This window comes from Mytilus californianus, unplaced genomic scaffold, assembly GCF_021869535.1.
Source record: "Mytilus californianus isolate M0D057914Y unplaced genomic scaffold, xbMytCali1.0.p SCAF_7, whole genome shotgun sequence".
NCBI lineage: Eukaryota > Metazoa > Mollusca > Bivalvia > Mytilida > Mytilidae > Mytilus > Mytilus californianus.
In genome coordinates, this window is record NW_026262723.1 from 52,023,820 (window position 1) to 52,044,734 (window position 20,915).

At 32.7% G+C, this 20,915-nt stretch overlaps 1 protein-coding gene across 3 annotated transcripts; it reads right to left on the reverse strand.

Moving 5' to 3' along the window:
* Positions 1-1,635: 1,635 nt before the first annotated feature.
* LOC127709724 (programmed cell death protein 2-like) lies at positions 1,636-20,827 on the reverse strand. Of its 3 annotated transcripts, none has more exons than XM_052215387.1 (6): positions 20,689-20,827; positions 17,708-17,853; positions 11,392-12,084; positions 10,784-10,894; positions 3,836-3,993; positions 1,636-1,792 (listed from the first exon to the last, which is right to left on the reverse strand). In XM_052215387.1, the coding sequence occupies exons 1-6, from the start codon at positions 20,776-20,778 to the stop codon at positions 1,665-1,667; spliced, it is 1,326 nt and encodes a 441-aa protein (XP_052071347.1). In that variant the 5' UTR covers positions 20,779-20,827; the 3' UTR covers positions 1,636-1,664. The 3 variants fall into 3 exon arrangements, with proteins under 3 accessions (XP_052071347.1, XP_052071348.1, XP_052071349.1); XM_052215388.1 differs by lacking the exon at positions 20,689-20,827 and adding an exon at positions 20,491-20,576; XM_052215389.1 differs by lacking the exon at positions 3,836-3,993.
* Positions 20,828-20,915: the final 88 nt, after the last annotated feature.

A 20,915-nucleotide genomic window follows, 5' to 3' on the forward strand; every position in this document is an offset into this window, starting at 1 on the left:
AAAAAAATCCCTAAATCACAAAAAACATTAAGATATATAAAGACAACCATGAATGATGTTTCTGACTTCAAATAGACACATGAACATGTAGTGGGGTTACAATAGACCTCCCTCTTTTTGTATTGATTAGTGGAATAACCAAAGTATCATAAATAAATGTTCAATAGCACTTAATTTAACTGTTATCAAAGATAACAGAACAAGCAATAATGATCATTATTTCTTATGCATCATAAATACTGCAATCTGATTGGTTAATTACCCCGGTGTAAATAACACCCCACCCTTGTTCACCCCGGGATAAATAAAATTTTGCCAAAAAATTTAAAAAAATAAAATTTTGCCAAATTAAAGAAAAAAATAAAAAGTAAAAAAAATTAAAAAAATTAAATAAAATGTAAAAAATAAAAAATAAAAAATGAATAAATTTGAGGACAAAAATTTAAAAAAAAAATAAAATTAAATAATTTTTATTTTTTTTCCATAAAATTCGAAAGAACACAAAAAAATTCTGAATTTCCCAAAAATAAAGAAAAAAAGGATTTAACAATTCGCAGAAACATCGACGTTGAAAAAATGTTACACTGGAAATTTTTCATTAGCATTTTTCAATTTTACATCCCGGTTTCAAATGGGTGAAGGAATTGTTCATAAGAAATAAATTCGTCATCTTGGTGTATCGGGGGTGTACGGAATTTTACACCGTTGTTGAAAATTCTGTACACCCCTGATTACACCAAGATAACTACTATACTGTGTCAAAGAATGCTTGCTGTTCATGAAAGCAAGCGTAAAATAATCAAAGCGTGCCATCCCAGTGGAGTCAGTAGCATTTAAATGGCAGTCATTTTGGATTTTCTAACAAAATTGTGATAATAGTTTTTTGCTTACAGTGACATTTTATAAACATCTGAAGTAAAGGGAAGCATTGCATTTGTTCTGAAAGTCTTCAGATGTATTGCAAAATTAATTGGATTTGTTTTTTCCTGGAATATTTGATTATTTTCTTTGGAAATGCCTGTACCAAGTCAGGAATATGACAGTTGTTTATCATTTGTTCCATTGGTTGACAATTCAAGTGTTTGATTTTGTTTAGTTTTATGGATTTCCCTTTTTTTTTAAATTACCTTTGAGTTCAGTATTTTTGTTCAAACTTTTTGTATATAACTTGAGGAGATTTGATAAAGTTAAGGTTGATTTATTAGGCCAAGTGTGTAGATCAATGGATAAATGTCAATGAAGATAAAACAGCACAAGTAGCAATAAGAAGTCAAACGTTTTGTGGTGATGAATCTGGCCCTTTTTAATTTTAAGTATAAATAAATAGAGAATGTGTCCATGGGACACAGATGATGACCCCACTTGCATTTAGTTATAAAGGGACATAACTCAAGAACCCAAATTTGAACTTGATCTGTGTTTTGTGGTTATAAGCATTGTGTATAAGTTTGATTACATTTAGTTGAGGCAAACTTAAAGTTAGAGATCAGAAACTAATTTTGGGACGGACAGACATACAGAGGGACAAGGGTAACACTGAATTTCTCCTCCGCTCTTATATCCAGAGGCTAATATGTCATGTTTATTCATGAATACAATTTATCAGAAATCTATATGAATAAGAGGTGTAAGCAATTATCTCATCAGATGGTTTTATTATACAATTATTTCAACAAATGCTGGTCAGGATCTGACTGTATAAATACATGTTCAGTATGACAGTTATTTGACTCAGTCCAACAACTTGCTTTACATGTGTATATAACTACTGTTCCATATTCTATACCAGTGCCTGAAAAAGAAAAAGATAAATATATCACAATACAGCATTTTGTGACGTTTTTATTGCCAGACTTAATTTGGATTTATATGCATTTGTTGATGCTCAAAATCACTGGACACTTTATTTATTTGAAGCCAAACTTAAATTCATTGTTTTTAATAAAGTTTATTGTTTGATTTGGTTATCTTACTTCTTACTATGTACTGTCACTTCCTTGCTCTTTTATAGAATACAATGATATTTAAAAACAAGGAGTTGTGCACCATATCATGTCTTGCTAAGTATTTTCCTTCATTATTATGACAATAACAATGCTTGTTATGCAAAAAAAAAATCCAAGTACCTTCAAAGAGGAAACAATTGCCTGTCAGACCTGAAAATTGCTTACACAGATCAACTCATCATAATAAAGATCAAGACCAAATATCAAATCATTCCTTTATACGGAAGCTGAAAACTATGTGACAAAAGATTTGCTGCTAATAAGGTTTTAATATGAGACAGAAGTTAGCTATGACAGAGGACAAAGTCTGTTATCAAGCCATTTAAATCAGTCTTACTTATTCTTTCAAATATTGAATAAAAAAATCAATTGTGATTCTTTGAAGTACTGATAAAACGAACAAGGACCAAAAGTTCCAAATCACTTTCACATCATTCTTTAAACAGAAACTGAGAAATATGTTATGCATGTTAAAGATGGACAGAGGAATGAATGAACAGATGGATGGATGGACAGACAAGATGGTTACAGTTTACCACAGTAATAGTGATTTAGAACTATACTCTCAATTGCAAAGCAAGAAAATATAACTTTGAAACTAGACATTAGATTGGATGTTGGATGTGTACTGATTGATATTTTAGTCTTAGATACATGATTTTTTTTATTAGTTATTATTGGATTTGAACTAGCTGTCAGTAACAGCGAATACTCTCAGATCTGTACTTAGTGTCCTTTTTGTTGTTAGGGATGAGGGATGGATAAATACCCTGCCAGGTCCGGTCTGTGTTTAGGTGTAATACCACCAAATCATAGTACGTCACATCCGGTTGCATATGAAAAAGGGTCGTAAAAAAATATTCCCTTGAATTTGACAGTTGTAGGTAATTTATCCTACATTTCATTGCAGTAAAAAATTTCTGGGTCATAAACATATATCTTGGGTATTTCAAAGCACCATTATTTTTTTATTTAGGGTTTCTATAGAATATTTTGGAAACTTGAGGTTACATGGTTACTAAAGCTTGCACACAGGTAAAAAAGAGGTGAAAACTTGATTGTTTAACTTCCAGAGATGGTTATTTTCTTATAGGCAATGAAATGTTATGTGAAATTTTGTCTATAGTACTGGACAGGATAAAGCTTTACTCTTGCCAAGTATTTCTTTATTTGAAACAAAGATAAATTCTGCACAATTTTTTGAAAAGTGCAAATTTAACAAAGACTAATAGGGGAAAATCAATAGTGGTACCGGTATTACACCTTTATGTTTGATTTTGTATCGATCTGATGATTTAAGCCATTTTCAACTGATTTTGATAGTTCTTTATTTGCCTGTCCCAAGTCAGGAGCCTGTAGTTTAGTGGTTGTCATTGGTTCATGTCTGTCATAATTATTTGTTTTTCATAAGTTTTGTTGTTTTGTTATAGATTAGGCTGTTAGTTTTCTCAACTGAATTGTTTCATATTTTTCATGTTGGGGCCTTTTATAGCCGACTCTACGGTATGGCCTTTTTCTCATTGTTGAAGGCCGTACGGTTGCCTATAATTGCTTACATCCACTTTATTTGAACTTTGGTGGATAGTTGTCTCATTGGCAATCATACCTCATCTCCTTATTTTTATATTAGGCATAGTTTGGTTCAAGCTGAACTGTTTTATTTGGTCATATGAAAAATTTATGTTGCAGAACTGTGGCAATTTTTGAGCAAATCAACTAAGACCATAGAAAAATAACTCAAACATACTGGAGTAAATTGGAATTATTTTTTTTAATCATTAGATTATTTTCTTCTGCCTGTAATTTTAACTGTTAACAGTGGAACTCACCTTTTTTTTTGTTGAAACTAAGTTTGGTTATTAGTCCTGGCATTATTTGAAACTCATATACAAGTTCACTACCACAACTGTGGCATTTTCCTTGTGATGCTTTAAATAAGTTTGTATCCGGTTTGCTGATATACAGGGGGCTTCCATTCCAATTATATCTAAATCAAAAATAGAAAGTGGCGCTTGAAGGATTAAGCTATATTTAATATATATTATGTCAGAATTTACAAAATGCTGTCAGACCTCAATGAATTTTAGCATAGGCTGAAATTGTATAAGACTCTGAACAATTTGTGAAAAGTGTGAATCTTTAAAACATTTTATCCAACAATTTGAAAAATTCAAATTATTGGCAAACAGGAAGTAGGTATCTGACAGAAACAGAAGGGCTCACATGCTACAACTCATCACAGTCAGGATGCTGTCCAAATATGAAGTCATTGTGTTTAGTTAGTTCTGAGTGTGAAGATTACATTTGTTGGAAGAAATGGATGAGCAGACAGACATGATGAATGCAATATAGCCCTCACTCCTAGATTTGGGGCTTAATACCTAACATGTATCATGTATCATTTTCTGAAATACAGATCAATTTCAAAACTTTGTAATAAGCAGCTGTGCCAATCAAGCAGATGCGGATTCAGGATTTTGAAAAAGGGGGTTTGCGGGCCCACATACTGGTGGAACCAGTAAAAAGTCTGGATTAACTATAAATGAAGCTCCATAAAAGGGGGAGGGGGGGGGGGGGGGGGGGTGGCACTCTGGGCACCCCCTAAATCTGCCTCTGTTAAGAGTGTATGGTACACCCTTACTGTGCATATTGAAATTGTTTCAAAAATAAAATGGGATATTTAGAACGCATATAATCAGATGCAAATAAAACGACTTTGTAGAATAACATGCATGAGGATACCCTTATGCATATAGATATTGTGTCAAATATGACTGTTAAAGTCTATAACTCTTGCATGACAAACCAGAATTTGCTTAAATCAAAAGCAAGTTTACATTCAACAACATTGGCGATCATATCACAGCTTATTTTATTATGGTAAAATTTTTAAACTTCAACTAAGGCACAAAAAATTTTTACCACTGTAAAATAAGGAGATGTGGTATGATTACCAGCCAAGGAGACAACTATCTACCAGAGATCAAATGACATAGATGTTAGCAACTATAGGTAACTGTACAGCCTTCAACCATGAGCAAAATCCATACCACATAGCAAACTATGAAAAACCCTGACATGACAAAATGTAAAACAATTCAAAAACAAGAAAACCAATGGCCTGATTTATGCACAAAACAACAAACAAAAAACATATATGATATACAGCAATAATCAACAACCACTGAAATACAGGCTCCTGAATAGGGACAGGCAAATACAGAATGTGGCAGGGTTAAACATGTTTGTGGCACTAAACCCTTCCCCTTACCTGGGACAGTTGTGTAACAGCATAACATAAGAACACACTATAATAAATTATTGACACAGAGGTATGTCTCACCTGTACTGTGGATTCATTATAATTCTTGAGATACCAATTTTTGAGGATTTCAAGGGTAAAGGTGAACTACAAATTTAAATGTTCAAGGTAGTACAAATTTTCTATAGGATTGTATGCAGACTTTTGAAAGACTACGAAATCTTTTTCTCTAACCAAGAAACCCACGAGAAATAAAAAAAGAATTCACAGTATGTAATTTTTACACTTAAATGCAAATACTGAAATTAAAATTGCGATACTTTAACAGGTAAACTATGTGAAACATTTAAAGAAAATGAACCATGACAAAAGGCACTGTGGAAATGAGAAATGATAATCCTTGTACTACTTTATACCATATATTATTGACTCCCCTTAAAAGCTTACATAATCACAAACTTAACATGTAAGATATGCAAAAGCTCTAAACGAGATATCTCCCTAGAAATGAGATGTACAAATGCAACTGAATACCAAATATCATTGACTTACCATTAATGGTTCATCTTAAACTGACTTTATCAAACCTTAACATGTAAATTATACCAAAGTTTCAAAGTCAATTGACCATGACAGTTGACTGAGGGAGCTAGCAAGATAATCTTCCTGGATATGAGATGTGCTAATGCTTATAGAAATGCATACCACATATCATTGATCAACTCACCAATTATAGTGGTTTCCCTTAAACTGACCTAATCCATGTATTTACAAACTATATTATGCAAATTATGCTAAAATTTTAGTCCATAGATCATGACTGAGGGGCAGGGCCAAATAATCTATATGAGACCTGCTAATCAAGATCAAGAAATTTTCAGAAACTATTTTGGTCATTTTGCAACTGTATTATGTAATCAGGACGCATAATTATGCACTTTTATGAAGGTGACAAGTCTTGTCTAGGGACAAGTAAAGTCCATTTTTCAGAAGGATTGGGTCTAACAAGTAGTATAACACAGTAAAACTTGAACTAAAACCAATGTCTCTAACTTGGAACACTATCACTATATGTGTGTGCTTTGTTGTTGTGTATTGCATCATGAAGATTATATCCATAACCCTTGAAATTTGCATAAGTTAAAAGAGTGATAAAAAGGCAAGATTTACAAATAAAGTCATATAAACATATAAATTTCTTTTTGCATGTACAAATAAATGGCTTCTGTCTTGATGAATGTAAGTGTGTATCTTATACACAACAAGATAAATGCGTATTCAACTTGTTAACTAAATGAGGCACAAGAAGAGAAATATTTGATTCAACATTCTTTTGAAAAAATAACTCAAGTCTGTTATGTAGTTAACAATTGAATAAAATGATAATTTCATGGTTTCAAATAAATAAATAATTTATCTGAACAGAAGTTTGTACACAATTACAAAAAGTCAATCAAAAACAATTGCACTGTAATATTCTAGGAATGACAGAATATCAATATTCAATAATTTCTAAAACAAACAAATAAAAATCTATCTAATGTTCATTAGCTTAGAGGAAGCATTCAGCTTGTTGTTCTGATACACTTGTCTTTGACGGTTAGACTGCAACTAATGAGGTGCCTGTTTTGATCAAAGTCTTTAACAGGAACACTAGACCGTCTAATGCATGGACCATAGATAACCACTGGACAACGTGGACATTTATCGGCTTCAGCTGTGGATCATCTAAGATTATCTGCCATGAATGCAGCTCTGACAGGTTGGATGGTGACCTCTTGAACAATGTGTGGACTGTTACTATGATTCTCTCCACAAATTTTATTTCCGAGATTTCTTAGGATAGATCAACACATGCTTGGGCTAAAAGATGAACAACACAGTGCACCTCTATCAGGAAGGGACTGCTCTCTTTTAGGAACTGGGATACACCAGTTTGTTCACCAATATTGACAAGTCAGCTGCATCATTGGATCCTATACCTTACAGTTTGGAAAGGTCAACACCATTCTGTTATAGAAAGGCTATAAGCTGGCTGGTTATGGCAACCCTGTCGCACTGAATATGCTAATACAACTGATTACAACACATTATTGACATTAGTGGATCCCTTAAACTGACCTAATCACAAACTTTATCATTTCAAATAAGCAAAAGTTTCAAAGTCAACAGACCCATGACTGAGGGGGTGGGGCCTAATGATCTTCATGGAAATGACATATGTGTCAATTCGACTTATTATCATTGACTTATCATTAGTGGTTCCACTGACCTAATCACAAACTTTAACAAATTGTTAACTCTGCCCCCTAAGCCAGAAACAGCACCCCTAAGTCTCTCCTTCATGACTTTGTTGAGGCAATACAAAACCAGTGACAAGGGCTTGACTCATCAAATCAATACAAAAGCACAAAAACAAATACTGTAAAATCAGAAATTATTGCGAGGTTTTCATTAATGCGCATATTGTGACTGGGTGAGTATCGCAATAATAAGAACTCACATTCTGATATCAGACACATATATCCGTATGCAGTTTTTCCTGAAATCGCAATAATTAATCTCACATTTTTGTCCATTCTTCAAAAATCGCAATAATAAATGAACGCATCAATTTCTGAATTTACAGTAACAAAAAACACCGCTAAATTGACAACAACACTTAAGAAAACTGCATCTTCTATTGGTCGACATGTTTCACCGATTAGATCGGCGTTTGGTAGACATGTTTCACCGATTAGATCGTAACAAAAACACTAAACACATTAAGTGTCCATCTGAGAGCACTAGCAGTTATTGAAAGCTAGTTGCCAATGGCAACTAATAAAAAAATTTTGAAGGCTGTACGGTGATCTATAGTTGTTAACTTCTATGTCATTTGGTCTCTGGTGCAGAGTTGTCTCAATGGCAATCATATCGTATCTTTTTATTTGTGTAAGAGTGCACATGCTGAAATGTCTCCTGCTTTTCTGTTCATAATTGAATTCATGAAGGTTTTACTACAAGTATCATATAAAGATAACATTATCAGTTATCCATGTAAATGAGGTCAAGGTTAGATGAACCCAGCAGACACGTGAACACACCTCACATTCGTATCTGGTAACCATATACCATATAACAAATACATTAGCCTATTGTTTATTTTATCTGAAACAGACATAATTAGGAAAATTGAACATTGACCAATGGACCATAATAAGGAGGTCAAGATCATATAAACCCTGCTAGACACCTTGTACACCATGCATTCATTTCATTCACCAACTAAAGTTGACTTTTTGCTGATAGTATCTGCGCAACATGTGCAACAGACATAAACCTGAAAGCTTAACATAGACAAATAAATCATGAAAATGTGGTAAGGTCAGATGAACCCTCCCAGACAGAGATGCACACCTTACGATCATTCCATATGCCATATAGTTGACCTATTGCTTCTACCTATATATCTGCAAAACCCACATAAATGTGAAAACTTAACATTGACAAATGAACCATGAAAAGGAGGTCAAGGTTAGATACATGTAAAACCTGCCAGACATACATATACATCTAACAATTATTCCATATACCAAATAAAGTGGCCCTACTACTTAAAGTGTCTCGGAAATAGACCAAATCAGAAAAAAATAACATTATCCAATGAGCCAAGAAAAAAGGTCAAGGTCAGACTAAACCTGCCAGAAGGACATGTACACCTTACACCAAATACAGCTGATCTTTTGCTTATAGTTTCTGAGAAAAGAAAGACCAAACCACAAAAGCTTAAATATTGACCAATGAACCATGAAAATGAGGTCAATGTCCAATGAAACCTACCAGTCGGACATGTACATCTTACAATCTTTCAATACATCAAATATAAATGACCTATTGCTTATAGTATTTGAGACACTGACTTGATTATAAAACCTATACCACTGATCCATGGAATGAGTTCAAGGTCAGGTGAACCCTGTCTGAGGGACAAGTTAACTTGCAAGGATCCTGTATACCAAATATGATTATCCTATTACTCATCAATGCTTATAAAAAGTTAATATTTCAGATGCCCAAAAAAGTCCCATGATAAGGTCAAGGACAATGGGCATATGACAGACAGAAACTTTGTAACATAAAGCTCTATATTCTAAGATGTTAGCACATGAACAATGTTAAATTGATAAACTTTTAGAAAAGGTTTATTCAAAGGATCATCATCCGATGGATACATGTTAGCTTAAAGAAAAAGTCAAAGTCATAAATATATATACCTGTTTCAAGTCAGGAATCTGGAATCATTGGTTGTTTCACATTCTGTCATTCCTTTTGTAGCTAACTATATATATGTTATGGGTTTTTCTCATTGTAGAAGGAAGAACGGTGACCTTGGTCTTTGGAGGATAGTTGTCTCATTGGCAATCATACCAATCTCCTTATTTCTATGCTAGAAAAATGTTGAAATTAAAACTGCCTCAACAGAATTCAAGAACATCTTTGGTGCACAACTTACCATATTATACTTGAACAAATTTGATTCATTATTCAACTTTTCTTTTAAAGCTTTTAAAGTATTACTAATATTCTAAACAGAATTGGACCTTTTACAGGGGGGAAAAAAAATGGTTAAATAATAAACAGACTTAAAACAAAAGACTGATGTATCACCAAATATATTGGCTTACTGATTAGCTGATGAACCGTAAAGCTTATTTTAAGTAAATAAGTCAAATTCTGTTAACATATACATAATACATCTATATGATTTGTTATCTTTTCCGAACTTAAATAGGCATTAGCTGTCAAATTCTTGATAATTAATTTGACTTGAATTCTCAAATTTGATTCACAACATACTAAAACGTAAATCCAAATTACAAAAAGTCAAAAAAGAAACAATTAACAATGCATGGACTCATAATAATGTATCAGGATTTTGTGTGTATTCTAGACTAGACGCTATCTAATTAACCATCGAAATTACCCCCCCCCCCCCCCCCCCCCCCCCTCCCCAAGACTGCAGATAGTCATTCAACCCAATATAAACATAAATATAAATATAAATAGACAGAGAAGCATCTGGAGTTTTGTAAGTACGCTTTTCCCAGGTCTGTTTGATTTCATTTCATATATTTAAAAAATGTAAATCATCATTTTACCTAGATATGAATGATTTCTTATGGGCTGAATCGGTCAAAGAAGTTTCAATTTTTATAGTGGCTCCCTTGTTTCACTTTGCAATGTTAACATTCTTTTCATTTAAATAACTGAACACGCTTAGGGCATGCGTAATCTATCTTCAGATAAAGGTCAGATATATGGTTATATGAATAGGGGTTCAACTGAGGTTGAATTATTGACTTGCAAGTGAATAATACATTTGCGATGTTTTCGATCTTATTTTGACCAAATTGAACCAAACTAACTGCTGATAATTCATTTCATTATTCTGCTTTTATAAATGTTTGAAACAATAAAAATGGTACTTAATTTTTGTCTAAATGACAGCTAATGCCCTGTTCAATAAACTGACCTGATTATCTGTGATGGATATCTTCCTATTCTCTTGGAAAATTTATGAAAATAATTATCAACATGAGTTGCTTTCTCATATTTTTCACCAGCACTACTACCGGTATTGCCTCTGAAAGGAAATAATTGTTTATAAACATTACTTTTCATTATTTATTTGATTTGCATGTTGATTTATTTATTCTCCCCCTTTTTCATGTATAATATTACACGCATTTCAACTTTATTTTCTATATAGCATATATATATTTTGATCCAGATCTGAGATGTATTTTATAATACATGTGGTTCCTACAGTCAGCTCATGTTTGTTTCAGTGTTGTTTGGTTTTACTGTTAGCATACTGTACCTATTAATTGGTAAACTAAGTTTCAACATGCCTTATCACTTTCTAGTGTAGCGGTAAACAGCTCAATGAAATTTGTCCTCAACTGTCTTAAATGTCATTTTTCAATGTTTGTTACTTTGGATCAATGTTTGTTACTTTAGAAACATGTGTTTCAAATTTCAAAAATATTAAAAAACTAAGTTAGTCTGTGATCCTTTTGACTTTAAAAATTGAACTGCCAATGATTGTATCAATAGTTAGGTATAAACAAACATTCATACCTTGCCTGCACCTCGTCATCAACAGCTCCTTGCTCACTCTCATAACTTTTTAGTAACTGTTTTATATGTTTTTCCTCTGCTGAATCCAAGCTATCTTCTGGTTCCTCCAAAACACTGACATAAAATGAAAGCAAACACAGTTGGCTGGGTAAAGGATTCACATGGCTGTTAGCTGTCTCTTTTATAACTGACATCACCTCATTTAATCGGTCAGTATCAACCATATCATCTTCTACTATGACATTCATAGAATTCTCAGTACCATCAACTTCTATATTTGATAATCCTGTTACTAATTCTTCTTCATCATTGTTCATGCTACCAGTGTTATTTGCTAAAAAGCTTGATTTTGAAGGTATGTTTAAGTCTGAGCAAGTTACTAACTGAGGATCATAATTCATATTGCTTCTTAAGCATTCTTCATTGCTTTTATCAGCAAATGACTCAGTGTTTTTTGAATCTACTTGTTCTGTGTCCAATGTGTTATCAGATAGGCCATTTAGGTTAGATTCTCCTCCCCAATCTTTTGCATCGGTTCCCCAATTATCTGTTTCAACGCCCCAATCATCCATATCAGTTCCCCAATCATCTGTTTTAACGCCCAAATCATTATCAATTTTAGTAGATGATACCTTTTTTGCTATTGCTTTACTTTCAATTTTGCTCTGTGTTTGTTGACGTATAACTGTCCATCTTTTTGAAAAGAAAAACAAAAGAAAACTAATTACTTAATTGGTTGCAACGAAATACAAATTGAGAATGCATTTTCTACTTTATTAACATGATTAAAAAGCCAATGTAATAAAACTAATCCAAGAATTCAAACATGGAAGAATATTCAACCCATGAGGGTACAATACTGACAATTAACTTAGACAGATGTGATATGTGCATTCATGAATTAATTTCTTGTTCTGTCACTTGTTGAAAAATTTTCTATATTTGAATTTTGGGATAAATAATCCTATAATTACTAGTGTGCATCATTCTAAGATAATCCTTTAAAATGCTTATAAACAAATAGTATGCATTCTTTTAAACTGAGTTTTACTGTGCGTATTGCTGTGTGTTTGTTTATTCTACATTGACTAGAGGTATAGGGGGAGGGTTGAGATCTCACAAAAGTCAAAACATGTTTAACCCTGCTGCGTTTTTACGCCTGTCCCATGTCAGGAGCCTCTGACCTTTGTTAGTCTTGTACAATTTTAATTTTATTTCATTTATAAGTTTTGGAGTTTAGTGTGACGTCCATTTTCACTGAACTAGTACACATATTTGTTTAGGGGCCAGCTGAAGACCGCCTCCGGGTGCTGGATTTTTTCGCTGTATTGAAGACCCATTGGTGGCCTTCAGCTGTTTTCTGCTCTTTGGTCGGGTTGTTGTCTCTTTGACTCATTCCCCATTTCTATTCTCAATTTTATCCTAGCTTGAATTCTAAGGTTATTTAACTGGTTTAAGTGTTTGAGGTTATTCAACTGATTAAAGTGCTTTTTTTCCCTTGAAATAGGTACCGGGTATTGTTTTACAAAAATATGATATCTTTGAAAAATATTGAAATTCTTTAGAAAGGTAAAGGATGTATCTAATAATATGAATAACTCGAGATATGAAATCAATGATACAGCAAGCTAATGACACAAATAATCCAGTCATGTAGGGGTCACCATACACTCTTCGACAATAGCATGAATAGAAAAGCGTTCGTACAATATGCCAAGCTCTTAATCCCAAAGTCTTAAAATTTGTGAATAAATTAAACAGAAACTATCAAAGATCTGATATTTGAACAATAATCTATTACATTGTATTATGAACAATGATCTATTACATTGTATTATGAACAATGATCTATTACATTGTATTATGAACAATGATCTATTACTTTGTATTATGAACAATGATCTATTACATTGTATTGATCTATTACATTGTATTATGAACAATGACCTTTTACATTGTATTATGAACAATGACCTATTACATTGTATTATGAACAATGGCCTATTACATTGTATTATGAACAATGATCTATTACATTGTATTATGAACAATGATCTATTACATTGTATTATGAACAATGATCTATTACATTGTATTATGAACAATGATCTATTACATTGTATTATGAGCAATGATCTATTACATTGTATTATGAACAGTGACTACCGGTACTAAAATAAAAATAATTATCTCATTTGAACAATAACATGAATAAGAACTGATATTTGAACCATTATCTCTCAAAATTGTTATATCAAAATGATTCAATTCTGCTTTCATACAGCCAGCAGTTTTCTTTTTAGTATTACATCAATGTACATGAATATACAAACAACCTTGGGTTTAGAAATAGCACAGTTTCCCTAAAATAAAAGCACCACATTTAAAAACCGTTCTATTATTTAATCTACTCAGATAGCACAATGATACAGTATTAGTCATGGTGCGATAAGGCACTGGTGCCAACACTTGAGGTAAATCTTATAAGAAACTGAATACAACAAAATAACAGGAAAATAAATGGGGAATGTGTCCATGGGACACAGATGATGCCCCCACTTGCATATAATGTTATAAAGGGAAATAACTCAAGAAATGTAAAAGTGATGCTACCTAAATATGTACTTGATCTGAGTTTTGTGGTAATAAGCATTGTTCATTAACGGAAACGAAAAATTCTGCAATTTTTCCATTTGTAAAGGGGCATAACTCTAGAACGGTAAAAGTGATGCCACCAAAATTCAAACTTGATCTGTGTTTTGTGGTAATTAGCATTGTGCATAAGTTTCATAACTTTTGGTCGAGGCAAACTAAAGTTAGAGAACAGAAACAAATATTTCAGCAATTTTTCCATTTGTAAAGGGGCATAACTCTAGAACGGTAAAAGTGTTGCCACCAAAATTCAAACTTGATCTGTGTTTTGTGGTAATAAGCATTGTGTATACGTTTCATAACATTTGGTTAAGGCAAACTAAAGTTAGAGAACGGAAATGAAAAATTCAGCAATTTTTCCATTTGTAAAGGGGCATAACTCTAGAACGGTAAAAGTGAGGCCACCATCATTCAAACTCGAACTGTGTTTTGTGGTAATAAGCATTGTGTTTAAGTTTCATAACATTTGGTTGAGGCAAACTAAAGTTAGAGAACGGAAATGAAAAATTCAGCAATTTTTCCATTTGTAAAGGGCATAACTCTAGAACGGTAAAAGTGAGGCCACCATAATTCAAATTTGATCTGTGTTTTGTGGTAATAAGCATTGTGTATAAGTTCATAACATTTGGTTGAGGCAAACTAAAGTTAGAGAACGGAAACCACTTTTGGGACGTACATACGTACGTACAGACGGTCAAGGGTAAAACTTAGTGCCAAGGAGGGGGCATAAAAATAGATGAAAGATAAACATTCGATACCTAGTAAAAACAAAACATTTGCCACATTATAAATTTGGGTCTCTCATTCGATATTGATAGGACTACAATTGCCATTTGCAATCCAGATCGAGTTGCAAGAATCTTTAATGCATATTGATGATGGAATGTCAACTAGAACAAAAGAAATCTAAAAAGAAAGTTAACAATTGTGCCTTACAAAATATGACAATAACTTCTAAACCACATCAAAAAAATATATACTAATTTTGCAATCATACAAATGTATATAAAAATTTGCATCCTTAGAAAAATTGACCTTAGCACCTTTCTTCATACTTCATGTAATCAATATTACTGAATAATGTGGAATGCTTTAGCTAAGAGTATAGAAAAAAATAAAATGCTCCGCAGGGCGCAGCTTGATACGACCGCAGAGGTCGAACCCTGAACAGTTGGGGCAAGTATGGACACAACATTCAAGCTTGATATAGCTCTGAATTTGGATTGTGATTAAATATTTGACACAGCATAGGTTTCTGACACAGAATGAATGTGGTCTAAGAACTTAAAAATTTTAAATTGGACATTCACCTATTATGGTCCAATATCCAAAATCTAAATACATGGTTAGATTCAGCATATCAAAGAACCCCAAGAATTCAATTTTTGATGAAATCAAACAAAGTTTAATTTTGGACCCCGATTTGGACCAACTTGAAAACTGGGCCCATAATCAAAAATCTAAATACATGTTTAGATTCAGCATATCAAAGAACCCTAAAAATTCAATTTTTGTTAAAATCAAACTAAGTTTAATTTTGGACCCTTTGGACCTTAATGTAGACCAATTTGAAAACGGAACCAAAAATTAAGAATCTAAATACACGGTTAGATTCGGCATATCAAAGAACCCCAATAATTCAATTTTTGATGAAATCAAACAAAGTTAAATTTTGGACCCTTTTGACCTCAATGTGGACAAAGTTGATAACAGGGCCCAAAAATCAAAAATCTAAATACATGGTTAGATTCAGCATATCAAAGAACCCCATATATTCAATTTTTGTTGAAATCAAACAAAGTTTAATTTCGGACCCCGATTTGGACCAACTTGATAACTGGGCCCATAATCAAAAATTTAAATACATGTTTAGATTCAGCATATCAAAGAACCCTAAAAATTCAATTTTTGTTAAAATCAAACTAAGTTTAATTTTGGACCCTTTGGACCTTAATGTAGACCAATTTGAAAACGGAACCAAAAATTAAGAATCTAAATACACGGTTAGATTCAGCATATCAAAGAACCCCAATAATTCAATTTTTGATGAAATCAAACAAAGTTAAATTTTGGACCCTTTGGACCTCAATGTGGACCAATTTAAAAACGGGGCCCAAAATCCAAAAACTTAATACACGGTTAGATTCATCATATTAAAGAACCCCAAGAATTCAAGAATAAAACCCCATTGAAATTGATCAAGAAATAAGCAATTTATACGAAGTATCTTCTTTTGCACAATACTGTGCAATTGAATATTTCTTGCTATTGCGCAATACTGTACAATTGACAATTTCTTGCTATTGCGCAATATTGTGCTATTGGATATTTCTTGGTATTGCGCAATACTGTGCAATTGAAGATTTCTTGCTATTGCGCAATACTGTCATGACTGTGCAATTGAAGATTTCTTGCTATTGTGCAATACTGTGCAATTGAAAATTTCTTGCTATTGCACAATACTTATTAGATAATAATTTACACATCCTGTTTGGTGTGTATCTCCTACCATATCATTATTATTTGCTTTTAAATATTAATCAGAAATAACCAACTTAAAATGGAAAATTTTAAAAGAAAAAAAAAAGGAAAAAAAGAAAAAAAAAGAAAAAAAAAAAATCCCCCCCCCCAAATTTTTTTAACCCTCCTTATGATTCATCCCCCCCACAAACTCAATCCCAGCCTTCCCTTTGTGGTATGGTACCTTGCAGTACAATTTCAGAGAGATCCATACACTTGAACACAAGTTATTGTCTGGAAACTAGAAAAATGCTTATTTTTGGCCCCTTTTTGGCCCCCAATTCCTAAACGTTTCGGGCAATTACCCCCAAACTCAATTCCAGCTTTCCCTTTGTGATATGGAACCTTGTAGTACAATTTCAGAAATATCCAAACACTTACACACAAGTTATTGTCATGAAACTAGAAAAATGCTTGTTTTTTGCCCCTTTTTTGGCCCCTAATTCCTAAAATTTTGAGGCAATTACCCCCAAAATCAATTACAGCCTTTCCTTTGTGATATGGAACCTTGTGGTACAATGTCAGAGAGATCCATACACTTACACACAAGTTATTGTCTGGAAGTTACAAAAATGCTTATTTTTGGCCCCTTTTTGGCCCCTAATTCCTTAACTGTTGGTACCATAACCCCCAAAATCAATCCCAACCTTCCTTTCGTGGTATTGAACCTTATGGTAAAATTTCATGGAGATCCATTCACTTAAATTAAAGTTAGAGTGCGAAAACCAATGTGTCTTCGGACGACGCCGGACGACGACGACGACGCCAACGTCATACCAATATACGACCAAAAAATTTTTAATTTTTGCGGTCGTATAAAAACAGGGAGGACAAAAAAAGATAAAATAGAGTTTAAACTGGAAAAGTTCAGAAAAATCTTTGGAAATTAAGTGCAATGAATGAACTATGTGAAACTCATCATAGATACCAGGATTAAAATTGTGTATGCCAGACGCATGTTTTGTTTTCAAAAGATTCATCAGTGATGCTTGAATCAAAACAGTTAAACAGGCCAAATAAAGTACGTAGTTATTGAGAGCATTGAAGACTCAAAATTATGAAAGGTTTTGCAATGAACAGAAAATTTAAGAAATATTTAACCTTTTCTCATATTGAGACTAGAAATAAAAAGTATTGTACTTACTTATTGCCCTTACAGTTGACACATGTAAATGCATATAGTGTCCTGTGGTATACTGAACCATCTAAAGGACAGTAAAGTTGTACAACAAGTACCATTGGTTTATTACATTCTGAACATGATGGGCTTGTTTGAGGTATTATCCAATCCTGGAAAAGATTCCTGAAAACTTGTACTGCTGTAAGGATATTTACCCAACAAAAGATGTTAGGTCTCTTCTATGTAAATGAGTTATAACATCATACTTCTTATTTTAGACTTTCCAGGAGATAACCCTTATTGAATGACACTGTAACCTTTCAACCTTTTTTTATTACAACAAGTCTTTACTAACAATAAAGTAGAAATCTATTGCAGATATTTCTTATATTTTCTGAGGAGTAATAATAACTAGTAAAATTAAACAGTAAAAAATTACAACAGGACATCGAGCTTTGACCATGTCTACCATGACCGCATTTTCTTTTTAAAGGACCAAGGACCTCAAATCAAAATACCCTAGGTCTTTATTACTTATGGTTTACCAGTTACTAATACATTTCACTTAAATGTTGAATACATTCATATGATGAAGACATAATCTTTCAATCAGTTTAATTGAAGTCTGGAGCTGGCATGTCAGTAACTGCTAGTAGTCCTTTGTTAAATTATGTATCATTGTCATTTTGCTAAGTTTCTTTTGTTACCTATTCTGACATCGGACTCGGACGTCTTTTAAACTGAGTTTTACTGTGCGTATTGCTGTGTGTTTGTTTATTCTACATTGGCTAGAGGTATAGGGGGAGGGTTGAGATCTCACAAAACATGTTTAACCCCGTCGCATTTTTTCGCGTGTCCCAAGTCAGTAGCCTCTGGCCTTTGTTAGTCTTGTATGTTTTTTTAATTTTAGTTCATTTAGATGTTTTTGAGTTTAGTATGACATCCATTTTCACTGAACTAGTACACATTTTTATTTAGGGGCCAGCTGAAGCCCGCCTCTGGGTGCGGGAATTTCTCCCTGTGTTGAAGACCCATTGGTGGCCTTCAGCTGTTTTCTTCTCTTTGGTCGGGTTATTGTCTCTTTGACATATTCCCCATTTCCATTCTCAATTTTATAAAGGGAAATAACTCTTATAAGGAGTATCTTGATCGCTTCAGTCAAAATTGTTCTCAATGAACTGAGGATGTAACAAGTAATTTAGGAAAACAATTTTGTCCTGATCTTTTACAGTTGCAAGAAGTAGTGCTAAAAAGAAAAACAGTGTTTTAAAAACTCTTAAAAGGGAATTTGTATGGTTAAGCAGTGGGGTGCAGGACAACTCAGAACCGTCTTCAAAAAAGACAAACTCAAACTGTCTATGAAGACAACTCAGACCATCAATAAGTTCACTCAAACCGTCTATAAAGTCAACTCAGACGAAGTATAAAATGAGTTTTTACTACATGTATACATGGTATATAAATGATTTAATTGGTGTCTTCAATGAAAAAGACTGTGTCTGAAGAGAAGTCAGACTGTCTATAATGCAAAGAATAAAAGGAGAGTATCGATTGACGACTGTTTTGACTATAAAAATGACCAAAAAAAAAGACAACTAGTACTGTTAATTTAAAACCATTATTTCATATAAAAACATGTGTTTTAAAACATTGTAGAAAACTAATTTGTGGTCCAATTTTGATGAAATTTTTAATGCTAAACTCACAAATGTCACAGTACAGATTTTTATGGTTATTATCAATTATTTTTATGACATGTCTTAACTGAGAAATCATTATTTGTATTCAATATTGAAATTAAGTATAATTTTTTCCTATGTATGAAAATAAGAAGATGTGGCATGATTGCCAATGAGACAACTCTCCATTAGAGACCAAATGACAAAGAAATTAACAACTATAGATCACTGTATGGCCTTCAACAATGAGCAAAGCCCAATACGCATAGTCAGCTATAAAAGGCCCGGAAATGACAAATGTAAAACAATTCAAACAAGAAAACTAACAATTTATGTACAAAATAATGAACGAAAAACAAATATGTTACAAGTCAGGAATATAACAGTTGTTTTCCATTTCTTACTCATGTTAGATGTGTTTGAGCTTTTGATTTTGCCATTTTATAATGGACTTTCCATTTTGAATTTCCCTTGCAGTTTGGCATTATTATTATTTTACTTTTTACACAGCAACAAACAACAACCACTGAATTACAATCTCCTGACTTGGGACAGGCTCATGCATACAGAATGTGGTGGGGTTAAACTAGTTTGAGAGCCATATGATTTTTTTCGTGCAGAAATTCATATTAGGGTTTAACCAGTGATTTCCCTTAAAATATATATTATAAATATATTTCATAATTTTTGCCAGAAACTGTAGACATTTCTGTAATTAATGAAAAAAAAATCATTCAATTTGGACAAGAAATACCTTCAGTAGAATTTTAAACAAAACTGTGTTTTTATATAGAATATTAAATAGCGGAATTTCCAAAAGGTGTAACACTCTTTTGACTTAAGATGTATAATGATTCATTTAACTAATTCAAATCCTCTTTTGAAACTTTGTCTGAGTTACAAAAATGTATCATTATAAAGTCTGAGTTATCATTATAAATGGTCCTAATTGATTCTATAGAACGTTCCAGTTGGTCTGAGTTTCCAACATTCGTGCAGCATAATTTTGTAAATACCAATTTAACAGTGTAAATCTTAAATAATTACCAATTATTAATTTTAAATCGACTAAAAACAAAAAAAAATTTATTTAACTATTCATAAAATAATAAATATTTTGATAAATACATCTAAAGCAAATCTATATATTAATTCAATCTGTATAAAAACACACAGGCACTTGCTTCTATCCATGGGAAGGTCGACTATCTATTATATATGGATAGTCGACCTTCCCATGGATAGAAACAAGTGACTGTGTGAAAACAGGGTGCGAAAGGACCCGATAACATTTTTACTTTCCATATTAATTGAGATAAATCTTACGGGGTGTCCACCTATTTTATTTGATGACCAATTAATTTGCAAGGAACTACATGGCTCATCAATAATTCCTAATAATACAAAAGTGGTCATTTTTTAGCAAAGTCACAATCAAACCAAGGGAAACAACTTCAGCTCTTGGTGTAGCTAAATTAAGTACATGAATCATTATCAGTTTCAATGGAATTTCAATTACATGTAGAGTAACTCTGAATTACATGCATGCCTTG